This window comes from Nanorana parkeri, unplaced genomic scaffold (assembly GCF_000935625.1).
Source record: "Nanorana parkeri isolate BGI_ZX_2015 unplaced genomic scaffold, ASM93562v1 scaffold34, whole genome shotgun sequence".
Taxonomy (NCBI): Eukaryota; Metazoa; Chordata; class Amphibia; order Anura; family Dicroglossidae; genus Nanorana; species Nanorana parkeri.
Genome location: NW_017306302.1, coordinates 3,219,813 through 3,233,613, shown reverse-complemented (window position 1 = coordinate 3,233,613; position 13,801 = coordinate 3,219,813). Strand labels below are relative to the sequence as shown.

Here is a 13,801-nt window from a genome sequence, read left to right as displayed (position 1 = left end):
CAAGAATGAGAATAAAAAACACTCTTCTAACTGGAAGGTGCTAAAAGTGTGAGGGGAAATCTCTACAATGTGAGGGGAAATTCCTTTCTTCAGCCAGGCAATCAGCTGATCAAAGGATCTAGTTGGAAAATCCTTGCCAACAAGCTGCTAGTTCCATTTGAGTATTATAACAGCGGGAGTTTTGTCCATCAACGTTCGAAAGCGTTGATAGATGAACCTGTTATATCTTCTTTGTTCAGCCTGCACGTTGAGTAAAGAAAACATAAGCGTGTATACCTGGCTTTAGACCGTTGTCATAAACGCAAAGGAAGATTTCCCCTTGCCTCTTGTTTTTGGTGAAACCTGTAAAATGTTGGATTTACCATTGCTTTCTGTCTTGGTGACAACTGTCACCAGGACAGTAAGACTTGGTACCCAGCAGGTACTCAGATGGCAATAAAAAAAATTGACAGGGGTTCTAATTTTTCCCTATTCTATCCCCAAAAAAAAAGATGGGCTGGTTATAAATGCTCTTTCAATAAATCCTTCAATCGTGTAAAGGTGCCCATACACCTTACGACCATCGCAAGACTTTTGTCTTGCGATGGTCGTATGCTTCTTGAAAGCCCGTACGATCTGCCCACCTTGGACGGGCAGATCGTACTTGTGATCATCGAAAGCCCGCCCCGCTGAGGGACGGGCTTCCGATGACGGCAATGCAGAACGGGCAGTGTGCGTGTGCGCACACCGGCCCGTTCCGCAGCTATCGGGCAGCTATCGGGCGAGCAGGCTAGAAACCCGCCAAGAATCGTACGATTCTCGGCGGGTTTTCGAGCATGTTGGCTCGACAAAAGACGTGCGACCGTACAGTAGAAACGGTCGCACGTCTTAGTTCACACTGCTCGATTCTCGTACGATCGCGGGATTTCGCCCGATTCTCGTACGAGAATCGAGCAGTGTATGGGCACCTTAAGTGATCCTGCCTAAACCCTAATTATTTTCAAAGCAGCTGTGCCAAAGTGGTTGATACCACCTAAAAATCATAAACAAATATTGCACTGCTCTACATAAATATAACTAATCAAAACCCCAAATAATTAAGTGCAGGTAAATAATTATCCCCAAAACATTAAAAGCAGTGCCACAGAGTGTCCAAATTATCAAAGTGCAAAATATATAAAACATCAAAATATAAAAACACACACTGCTCACAATACATAATTATGTTCAAATATAAAACGATCCCTGAAAAAGTTCATAAAACAATCTGTTCAAAGTGATTCAAACAAGTGCTCCAAAAGTGCTTATTCCATCCCCTTCTCGGTGATCCTTCCAGATTGACCGTACATGCCCTTTAAGCCTTGATTTGCATACAGTAAACATAGCCTGACCGATGTGAGTTTATTTCAACTCTAAATAATTTTCCTGCTAACAAAGGTAAAGGCATGTATGTCTATGTAACATTGCTCACTTATAAAGGATGTTTCAGCTATTCCTCCAAAAATAGAAAAAAAACCTTCTCTACTTATAATAGTGATCTATTATGTTGCCGGTGGCAACCAATCAGATGTTTACTTTAATTTTGTGACCTAAGGTGAAAAAATGACAGCTGGAATCTGATGGAACAGGCAGTCAATCTGTTTTATTTCTCAAAGAAAGTCTTTGTAATATATATATTTTTTTACATCTGTGATAACTGAAGCCGGATTTGAGGCAAGTGTAAAGTGCTCCTCTGATATCCTTCTCTAACAAGACAATGTCACAAGAGACTCCATTATTTAGACTGCAGCACAAGCTTTCCAGCACATAAAAAAAAAAAAACACAGGTATCAACCCGAGGGCGTACATTTTCCCAGAAATCGAAATATATGTTTCTAACACTCGATATATAACTCACAATTAAAACATTATCACTGTCACGTCTTTGTATCACTTTAGACATAAGCTCTGACATGTTTCATAAAATAAGCATAGGTAACATGAATTATATTTAAAGCTTAACTCCAGGCAAACAGCTAAATAGATAGATAAAATATGTATGTGTGAACTGGATTTATATTTCTGTCCATCAGGTCCTGAGATTTACACAGCTCTTCCCTACAGTACAATCCTTCCTGTAAAGGGGAGAGACCTGGTCTCTCTTTGCTGCAGTTTCACATTCACTTACAGGTTCCCTCCCTACCCTCACCCTGTGACTGCACAGTATAAGAGAAAAAGCACAATGTTGAGCTCATCTCACTGTCACTCTATTCTGTCCTCCAATCAGCATGACTGCACTGCAGCACACCTAACTAGCTCCTTGTGCTGCTCCTCTCTCCCCTTCTCTGAGCTCTGCTTTACAGGCTGTGTTTGATAATGTATTCATTATTACAGAGATGTATTTATACGTGCCTTTTATATCTGCCTGGAGTTTAGCTTTAGGCCCCTTTCAGAAGGGTGGTCTGATCAGGCCTGCCTGTCAGTGTGTCAGGCAAACCTGATCGGATGCCAAATGTAAGTCTAAGGGCAGCCAGATCTACAGTAAATGGATGGACGTCCATTTACACCCGGTTACCCCCAACTCTGGCTAGGTCCAGAAAAACAAACGGAACCGTGTTCCGTTTCTCTGAACCTGAGCGTGCCGGATTGGAGGTAATCTGATGAAAACTGGCACATGTCTATTGACATCCAACTCCCCTTAGACCGACATGGTCATCTCCGTTTTTTACTCCCTGGCAAGATGGTGAAAAGAGCTGGATGGACACGGATGTTACAGCTGTGACATCCGGTCTGTACCGCTACAATCAGGAGGGGATCCATGATCAGATAGTGTGAAAGGGGCCTTAAATGTTTTTACAGGTAGTAAGACTGACTGTGGTTCACTCTCCCTTCCAAAAGATACAACCTCTTTTAGATAGCAAGGTTGTATTATCTCTCCATATTTACCAAATGTAGTAAAGTTTGTCCCTTTTCAGTTACAATTTGATACATTTTGGTCATTTAAAGTAGATGTCAAGCAAAAAAAATAGCTTTTTGTTCTGCAAACAATATTTTACTAAACAGTAATTGAGGAAACTCTCCAACAGCAACACAAACTTAAATAAATTGTTCTTTTTTTTAGTACTGAAGGGAAGGCTAGATTTTTTTTATTGGTCTCTGAGTCACTGTTGTAGATTTTCTCTCACTTCCTGTCTGGTAAAACCATTGTTAGCAGGACAGGAAGTGAGGGTACAACACCTTAATGGAGAAAGACGTACCAGTAAAAAAAAACTGACCGGGTTTCTAGTTCTTCCCCATTCAATCCAGAACAAAAAAAAAGGCTTTGGCCTGAACATACACTTTAACGAAAAAAATGTGTAAACAATATGTTGGAATCTCTACGCTGGAAAACCCCCCAAAAAACATGATACTTTTTCACACATTGTTTAGGTGATATTTTTCACTAGTACAGATGTTTTATTATATAGGTTGTTTATTCCGCTCAGAAAATTCCAGCATATCTGAATAGATCAGGAATAACTTAGGACTGGTTGTGTTTGGCACAAGGTGCTATTAGACTTGAACAGCCCGATGTACGACACCAATAACATTTTTAAAATGTCAGAGTAGGCCGAGTGGAAAAACTGTAAGGCAGGCCAGCCATAATAATTCTTAGATTCTGAATCCTTTTAAAATAGTGAATACCATATTGTTAACAATCGAGAATATAACAGGAAATAAGTATAAAGGCACCATTTGTTTGAATTTTCAATCTCTAATGAGGCCAAACAAGCACGGTGCACCTGGCAGCCATAAGCCATGTACTATTCAGCTATGGTGTAGGTTACATGATAGAGCTCAAAGCAGAATGTTTTATGAAGGACAAGAAAAGAGTATTTTCTATTTTTCCTTTTAAGATATAATGCTATTTGGCTATTGCATATTAGGCTATTTGATATGTGCCCCACTGATTCATCAGAGTTGTGATTTTTAAAGATAGGTCCTCTTTAATGCATAACGCATTTGTTTAGAAATTAAAATGCACGGCTCATCAGGAGATTGCTATAGAAGTTAGTGGCGCATGTTGGAAAGATGGATCATGGGACTCCATAAAATATTCTGCATGATTTCCACCCATGTGACGAATCAAGTGCCTTTCATGGTTTGGCTTTATAGCAAGACTGTGCTTCGTCCAACCCCAACAGCACATATTAACCTTCCCTTTGCTACATTCAGACATTGGAGAAAAAAAGATATTTACCTCCATGTATTATGGAGGAGCTCGTCACTCATTCCCCTACCTCTCACATGACATCACTGCTGCTCAGTGATTGGCCCAAAGTTGTTATATGGAAGAGGAAAGAAAGCACTCAGCTTTGTGTAAGCTCCAACTTGAGCATCTCAGAGCATAGGTTTCCTTTCTTTGCTTTCAGCAGCTGAATGAAACCATGGAAAGGCAAAAGGGCATACGGCTGAGAAAGGAGGCAGTACAATGCATCTGCTGCTCCACCCATGGGCAAAGCATAGGTTCACTCTAAGCTGGTGCAGCAGTATAAATGCTAGATTAAAGGTGCTGTCTATATACTGACATCACATGCTCACTGATCTACCAAGATCTTTGTTTTATGATGGGAGAAATTTTCCCATATGCAACAAAGGACTTTGGATGGTCCTGTTCAGTTTTGTGTAACTGTTTTTGCCATTGTTTTTTCATATACAGTAGTTGCACAAGAGGGAATTTCTGCCAGTCTCATTTCTTATGAAAGGCATCTGTGGTAGAAACTATAGTTCCCATTTTATATTTTACTCAGTTTGCAATGTTCCAATTCCCAGAAAACAGAAGCTGCAGTATCTTATATGCACAGCAGCAGAGGAAATGATACATGTGTAGAATTCTGGTACAGTTTAATGGTAGCGTTATCATAACCATCTGTTGACTTTCATACATAAATTAGAATTTTTCAGGGATTATTCCAGCATGATAAACTTTAAAAGAATGAGATATGCCTTAAGTTGTGTGTAGCGATAAGATGTAGACGGCACCAAGCAGAGCAATCGAGGCCCAGTCAATACTTGCTTTAAGAGATTATACCATTGTTTGGGAACGCAACTCCCTAAGGGAGAGAGTTTAGTCTGCTCAGCCTTAGTGAGAGAGCCCTTACCCCACTAGGGTTCAAGAGAGGCTGCTTCCAATAAACTAATTCCAAATGTTTGTTGAGCCACTTCATCCTTCACGTATGCAGAAGGAGAAATACTGTTTAGCTGGATAGATTTATCATGTTCACGGACTGTCAAAATCCTCAGCTGTACAAATGGTAAACAGCCTTCAGCTTCAGACACAAGCACTCCAGCAGAGACCACAATAAATCCTTAAATTAACAGCAAAACCTTCTCTGAGACTTAACATCAATTCCTTCTTACTACAAAACACATTCTCCTCTTGGACCCCAAGGATGTCTGTGTTCACTGGGCTCTGTGCCTCCACCTACACTCCGTCTCCACAAGCTGTTCTGAGTAATATCTTATGAAACTTTGTCATACATCTTGAGTAGCAGAATGCTGTACTGTGCTACCCAACTATTAAAATGGAATAAAAATAGTGAAAGAGACACTGTCACATTGCCCAATCACAGCGAAGTGACAGTGTCTTTGTAGAGTTGCTTTCACCAGTGACACAAATACACACCTCTAAAGCCTCTCCCTTCTCCATTGCAGCCAGTGCAAAATACCCAATGCTTCCAGGTATGGGGGTGCATGTGACTTCCACCTATGATGTTCTCTCTGTGCATAGGTGACTTCCACCCATGATGTGCTCTGTGGGTTTGTTCGGGTACTCTGGTTTCCTCCCACAGACATGCTACCTGTCTGTGGTAGGCAACCTCCCAAAGACCGGTAGGTTACCTCCTAAGCACTGTGAGCACTAAGGTGAAAAGCGCTATAAAAAAATTCTAATTAAAAAAAAATGATGCAGTGCTTGGCCTAACTGACAATTGCAAGGCCCATACACAGTCATGTGACAGAAAGGGTGCCACTGCTCCTTCTAGGTTCCAACCGAGCCGACAATGGGTGGTTTAGTGGTGGCTGTGATTAATAACGGAGCAGTGAGAAATCGCTCATAAGGTATCAGTGGGTCATTGTCAGGGCATGCAGTTTGCTTATCCTGCAAATCGCCCCATGAAAAATTCTAAGTAAAAGCAATAATTGGGGCAGAAATGTAAAATAAACCTCATCTTGCATCCTTGTTTCTAGAGAACTCACCTAGACGATGATGGTGTCACTGGGCCTCACCGTGGTTTCCTGGGAAAGCTGGGGATCCCAAATCCCATGAGAATGTGATTCTGCACAGTGCTATAACATTTGGGACCCTCGATTTTCCCAGGATGCTGCAGTGAGGCCCAGTGATGTCAACGACACCTAAAGGAAGCAGCCATGGTACACGTATTTTATTACCTGTCAGTACTTTTTTTGGTCCCTTTACAATGAGTCGCACATGTGCAGCTCAGCGTACAGGCTCAACGGAATTCCTTGCCAAGATGAAGTAACTACTGTGTGCAGTTGCTCCTGTGTGCAGTTACTCCCATGCACATACTGCATTTTACACAAGCCCTCAAGTTCCCATTTGCAGTAAAATTGTTTCATTTAACATATAGTGAATTTTCCACATAAGGCATACATTTAGATGTTTAAAATGATGAGCTACATGTATAAATAATGGTTATAAAGTGGAGTGTGTGCGAGCTGAGAAGTTATCAGTCAGGGGGTTCTGTTCTGTTTCGTAGTTCATTTACCTTGGGAATGCGGTCATTAGTGAGGAAAAGTGAGACTGACAAGCAAGCTGGCTCAGTGGCTGTAGTTTTGCAGATGTAGCAGTCTATAGAAAGGATGACTGACTGTGTTTTTGGACGAACTTTGCAGTTTTGGTTCAATATTATGTCCCTGTCCTCACATATGACTATGAGCTTTTTAAGAGAACAAGATTACAAAAACAGAGAGAATGAGATTTCCTCATGGGAGCTGTTCCAGGCATGACTGACTGCGAAGATGCTCTAGGCCAGGAGTAGTGAATTAAAATTCAAGAAGGTCCGATTAATAAAAATTGTATGAGCCAAGGTCCGTATTGCGGCCCAGACAGACTGGTCACTCAGTTAGTATTCGTACCGTGGTCCACCATTTTGGTTACATTCATACCAGCGGCTGCACTGTAACGCACAGCTGCTGGTGTGTGTTCCCAGGCATAGTGCTGATGTGGTTATTTTAGCACATTGCACTGTTTAATTGTATTTAATTTTTTTTGTAGAAGTCCCCCTCCATTTACATACACGTGCATGCCTTACACACACGTGTTCATTAGAATCAGATGGCAGGGGTGGCAGGGTTGTTTTTTTATTTTATTATTGTTTACTTTTTTATCACCTTTTAAAAATGTTTTTCACTTAACTTTTGGTATCACAAAGGGGCTGATAAGCTCCTATGTGACAGCATCTGGAGGTGACAGATTCTCTTTATGGAGACATCAGGGGTCTATTACACCACTGATTTCTCCCCTGCCCTCCAACATAGACGATGAAGCACAGGAATGTGTATCATCTTCTGTTTACCCGGCACTTCCGCAGGCTTCTGACAGCTGAAGCAGGAAGCGCAGAGAGCACAGCGCTTCTTGCCTCAGTGGTCACAGAGCAGAATGGGGAATTGGTCTGCTCCCGCGCTCCATCCGACACTGTTTGCCATGGTCTTGGCAAGGAGGGGTACAGCAGCTGGCTAGTACAAGTGGTCTGGGTGGCTGTACAGCCTCCCACATCACTTGTGGCTGTAGCAGCCGGCCCTGCCTGATGTAATTGGTTGCTAGGATGCCATGACTGAAGCGGAGGGGGGGGGCTGCTCTGGGTTTGGCTGGCACTGCAAACAACATCCTCGGAGGTGGGTGTCTCCGTTCAACCAGCCATAACTCAGTGCAGGTCAGCATTGAAAGTCTGGACAGAACCGCCATTTGGTCTGTGTCTGGACTACGGTTTGCCATTTAGTGTTACCCGTGCTCTAGGCAGACCCAGAAAATCCTATAGGATATGTTCCTGGGCTGCCTGGGAACACAGGGAAGGGCAGTATAAACCCAGCAATGACCGGCTCTACCAGCTGCCCTCATGAACCCCATTTATCATAACAAGCATAATCATTTTGAAATATGAACGTCTGGCAGCTATTAAACACTGATTAATGCAACCATGTATTCACTATAAACCATCAATATGTTTTAAAATGTAACTAGTAGCTGAATTTGACTTGATATCAACCTTTTTTAATACTGGGTGGTCTTTTTGACCAGTGAGAGCTGCCTTTTGAGTGTTTAAACCAACACAACCAGCCCATCTTGCAACCAGAGGCGCCGGTATTGTTTTTTTCGTTGCTTTTTTAATACTCTTCACAGCAGCAAACTAGGAAAGGGAAGAACAACACTGGGGCCAATGCGCCGATAAGGAGCACACTAACAGCAGGAAACAGCAGAGAGATGAACTGATCAATGTGTGCTGCTGCTCCTTCGCTATCTACGGGGCAGATTGGTGTCAGCAGTGTATTTCAAAGTTTTTACAGAGAAAGTGGTTCACAGCCATTCTCCTGGCTGTGCTATAACATGAGGCTGTGCAAATCTCAGAAGTGGGCAGACAGAAATCCTTTGGCAGGTAAAACAGCTCCTATACAGTATGTATTTTATGTGTGTATTTAGATATTTGCCTGGAGTTTGGCTTTAAAAAATAAAACGAAAACAATATATTTCCCAGGACTCAGTCTGGGTTAATCAATACCAATTTACTATAGCACATAAAAAAACTGCATTAGCACTTACTCAGGTGGACAAAGCTCTGTATTACAGGCCCTCTGGTTTTCCGGCGGCTTGCTATCCAAATCACAGTAATTATTTTGCACAACTGAGTTGTCATCCAGTCTTTTACAGACCACCTCTTGCCTCTGTATACCTGGAAAACAAGAAACTCAATGAAGTTATGAACGCCATACAAAACTGTGACTTTTAAAAACAGTCTTTAATGGAACAGAGTTCCTACGTGCCATTACTTACAAATCTCTACACAAATTTTTCACAACAGAGCTCCTTTACCTAAGGTGTTGAATTAGAATATGATGCCACAAAGCCATCTTCCTTCCAATCCGAAATGCTGCAGCATTCCTATTTATTATCTTTTTGCTACGGGCAAGTTTACTTCCTACTAATTACATGCTTGTAATCAAATTAAGCAAAAGATGGTTGCTGTTTGAATGAAATATGATAGTTTACTGTGGGAAAGTGCCACCTCACACAGAAGCACAAAGGATCCTCTTTCAGTTTCAGTGCTCTCTGATTATAAAGCTCTGTCACTTTTCATTTCGCACCTCCAGCTCAAGGTTATTCTACTGAATAGGCTTCAAGCAGCCCCCCAGCCATATCAGGCTGATAGATCACAAGTGAGAGCGCATCACCCCACCACACAGTAAAAAGCACTTCACAGGGGCCTCTGTGCGATATTGTCATAGACTGCAAGGGTTTTACCATTCAATAGTAGACTCTTTTCCAGCCATTCATAATAACATCATTCTTGAACATCTCATTAATTAACATCCTTATAGAAGTTTGTAACAACTGAGGACACTTTGTAGAAATAAAACGTTACTCGGAAGCTCTATACCAGCAACAATTAGCTATTGACGAAGTTGGTGATGTATATGCTGGACAACTGCCAACATTGTTTTGTTGCCCAATGGTAATAATAAAAATGCAACTTAAAGGAAATGTGTAATCATTTATTTTTTGTTAGATAAACATATAAAAAGACAACAGTATGATGCAGATTAGCTGACCAATATGCATTAAAGAGGACCTTTCATGAAGATTGAGGGCCTTCTTAAATGACAGCCCAGTATTTAAAAAACAGCAGTGAAAAACACCATTGTGAGATTAAAATCTATGGGAATTTAGCTTCAAAAGCTGGGAGACGCATATGATGTCACTGTGTTTCACTGCTACATGCCAGGAGAGTTGGGTGCCTGAAATTCCCTGAGAATGTGCTCCAGTACAATACAAGAACACCAGCACTCAGCTCTTCCAACATATATCGGCAAGTCATGGTGACACCTCCTAGTATTGGAAGTTGGCTTCTAAGTAAAGTTTTCTTATTGTTTCCTAAAACAATCCAGTGTAGTCATCTAAGCAGACCTTTCATTTTCATGTAAGGTCCATTTTAACATTTTAGAAACCCTGTGTAATTTGAAAGTACATATGTCTATGAAGGCAGCCATATCTGCTCATTACGTACAAAGGTTCTGCTTCCTGTCTGGCAGTATTATACAATGGTTGCGCTCTCAACTGACTCACTAAAAACCATGCACTCCTTGTATGGCTAAATCTTATCTGCAAAGCTGCATAAATTAAGAAAAACTAGAGATTACTCCAGATTATATATTGATTACGTGAGACGCCAGTTATTATCGGCTGCAGAAATACTGTTGATTACCTAGAGATTACACCTAATTTGTGAATATATTAGGCTCACCAGTGAGCATCTTACCAACCTGTTTTTATAGTATTCAACCACCTTAAGCAGCATAAAAATGGCCCAATAAAAGCAAGCAATTCTGCTTATTTAGTACAATGTTTGCAATTAAAAGTCCGAGTTGTGGGTGTTTTATTCTATTACAGACTTCAGAGTCTGTTGTTTTCTGTCAGACACACTCTGTCTAGTAGACTTAGAGTAAGATAAGGAATCAGCAAGGCTATCGAAGAAGCAGAGCCTGCATAAGACCTGGACTACTATAACTGGCGGCCACATACAATATATATATATATATGTATATATATATATATATATCACTTTCACACAGAGATTTTTCAACAATCTCCCCATGAGAAGATCACAATCTTTCCCTCTTTTAAGAGCAAACGATCACAAATACCATAGGTTTTCCAGATTCCCATATGACAGATATGGCAAAACATCTCAGTATGGGCAGATAGCTCACCACCCATGCTTCTCAGATAGCTGAAGAAGATAGCTGCATTTCCATGACCTTGCTTGAAGCACAACAGAGCCTTCTTAAAACAGAAGGTATCAACATATCTAATCACAAATCCCATGATTTTGAGATTAGTGATGGATTAGATATCTTCTACTGTACTTTGCACTGGTTCAGAAGAAGGCGTTTAGGTTCCTTTTGGCCCACCTCATCAATACCTGTTGGGTTTTAACTTGCCTCGCTCCCCAAGCCCTATTGCATAAAAAAAACAATGTTTTCCTGCACTGATGATGGCCAACAAGCCTAAAACATCAGTATTCAGTTTCAGTTTGAAACACATTTCTCTATATTATTAAGATGAATCTGTGCTATAAACCACGGCCAAGGGATAATAAGGAATGGTTTTCATGGCTCCCCCACTAACCTAAAATGAGGAATAAACTTTTTGTTTTGGGGATCTGTGATGCAAGTGAGACATGTAGATACCTGCTGTTCATAAGGGGGCCTACTGTGTTTAGTGGAAGGTTACTTTGATTCCTTTTTGAGAGACTGAGTCTATATACACAGACTTCAGTCACATGTCAACCTTTCAGCTGGTGTTTTTTTGAAAATGTCAATCAAAAAGTGAAAATTCCTTATTGCACTTATAATTTTGGCATCATCTAAGTGTGGAAATCACCAGGAAATGCTGTGACCCTGTCACACAGGAAGCATTGGGAACAGATCCTTTTGTCTGAAATGGTAGCATGAAATCTCTGGCAGGAAAAGCTCTCGTCAGACATCACCCATAATATGGAAAATACGCCTAGATAAATTGATTCAAAGTGTCAGGAGAATAATTGCAAGCAGCTCCATGGAAAAAAACAGCTTTTCAATCCACAAGATTTATGGCTAACAATAAAAGAGCATGCTTGTGAAAACAAAAACGTAACTGATTAAGTGTCAAACACCCTCATGGATTTGCAGATGTTCCTCAGAATCCAGTTTGAGCTTCTATGACTCCCTGTGCCCTGAAGCTCTAAAATACTGGACACCTTGAATGGCAAATATGTTCATGGTATGTTCGCTTTAAAGGACAACCGCAAAAATAAATGTCGGTATAAGCTTACAGTTCTCTGTAATAAGATTGCCAAAACCGGGTGAATGGCGCATCAATAAAAGTGTAACAAGCTGGTTAACTCAGACATTCCTTCTGACATCCTCATCAAATCATGAGATGTTCCTCCTTTTGCCAATACCTTTGTCTTCTGAGTGGAAAAAGAAGCTTTATATTCAAGTATTCTTTTTCAAGATACTAAATTATAAACACAATTTTCACTAAATGAGCATTTACAAGCACCATAATGTCTGAATTTTCTGGACGCCATTTTCCCCCCTTTTCCAGCGCAGTTGTCCAGCATGAATGCAAAATGGCAATGGTTTCAAGAGCTGCAAAAAATACCAATTTAACAACTTAGAAATAGTGTATAGTTAGATGTGCAAAAAGTATTGCTAAATCAAAAGGTGATACCCTTTTTCAAAAATTGGACTAGGAATGAAGCATGTGAACAAGAACTGTCTAAATCCGCCTTTATTAGATCGCAGTTTGGGGAGTAACACTGGTTTGCACGCACGTGCTGGGTGCTTCCTATCCACTCTTTTACACTCAATTGTAAGTTGCTGAAGGGGACAGTGGATGGCAGGCCAGTTGAGCATTTGATGCAAAAGCTTATCTTGATATCTTCAACCCTTCCAAAGCTAAATATGGCTGATTTAGTAAAGGAGTCTCTTCACTCTGTAAACTGTGTGAATATTCACTACTGAAATCCAGTTAAGAGAAAAGCAAATTCCTGTTTACTTATTTTATATGCACATGATTGGGTATTCAAGGTTATCAGAAATTTGCTTTCCAAATGATTGGATAACTGAAGTGAATATTCACAAAATGTTGTTGTGTGAAGTTTCTCAACTACGTCAGTAAATCAGCTCAATACTATCTTGTGATGTCATTAATGACAACAGAGGGAACAAAAAATTGCAGACTCTCTGCGTCAAGAGGCATGCATCCACTCCTGTTCGGCTGTGCAAGTTTGGGTCCGCGTATAGCCACGTGCAGCTGCGTCCTATCATTGAGTTGTACAGACAGCAGCACATGGCTATACGAACCAACTGTCCCTTCTGGGTGCCTTTTTCTGCACAGACTTGTACGCTTTACGACTGTGCATGTCCCTGTGAATGAGCCCTTAATGAAGCTCCTGGCATATATATAGAAGACAGAGGATATGACTCTCTGTTGTACAACCACACTATTTACTGCACATTGTGGCCTGCATTTTATATCCCATTCATAAAATGCATGCTGCGCTGTGGTGTCTAAGGTGTCTTAGGTGTCAAAGAGGTATCTCTGCTGAGAGAATTCCGTAATTGGAAGAGGCCGGTGACACGACTTGATAACAAGACATGTGACCCGTCTCTTCTCCCTTATTTTTACCCTGTGATCCTGCCAGTAACAACCTTTCTGCCCAAGGGTGACACCGTTCTGTTGTCTATGGAGGGGCAGCACTGCCACCCTAGGCTGCTTCCTCTTGCTTTCCTGATTTTGACTACAAAACATCTCCTCCTCTCCATAACATATAGGTGAACTGAGCACGGATGATAACTTAACAGAACAAAAGGGAGCACAGAAGAGAAGTATATTGTTGTGATTTACATATCACTAAGAGTTATTAAAGTCAAAAGGTTTTTACACTATTTCAAATGCTGATTAAATAATTTACAATGGATGCTGCTTCTTGATGTTTAAAAGTTTTAGCTTCCTGCAGAATCAGTTGGTCCCCTGAGCACTAGTCCTGATTATCCTGTTTTTGGCTCTTTTCACTTGCAGGGT

The 13,801-nt window shown here is 40.9% G+C and overlaps 1 protein-coding gene across 1 annotated transcript in view; it reads right to left on the bottom strand.

Moving 5' to 3' along the window:
• The window catches only part of ADAMTS6 (ADAM metallopeptidase with thrombospondin type 1 motif 6), a 231,591-nt gene that overhangs the window by 24,030 nt on the left and 193,760 nt on the right, over window positions 1-13,801 (bottom strand). Inside the window, exon 20 of the mRNA XM_018569151.1 lies at window positions 8,777-8,906. Coding sequence (XP_018424653.1) covers window positions 8,777-8,906 — 130 coding nt within the window. The remainder of the gene's footprint in view (window positions 1-8,776; window positions 8,907-13,801) is intronic.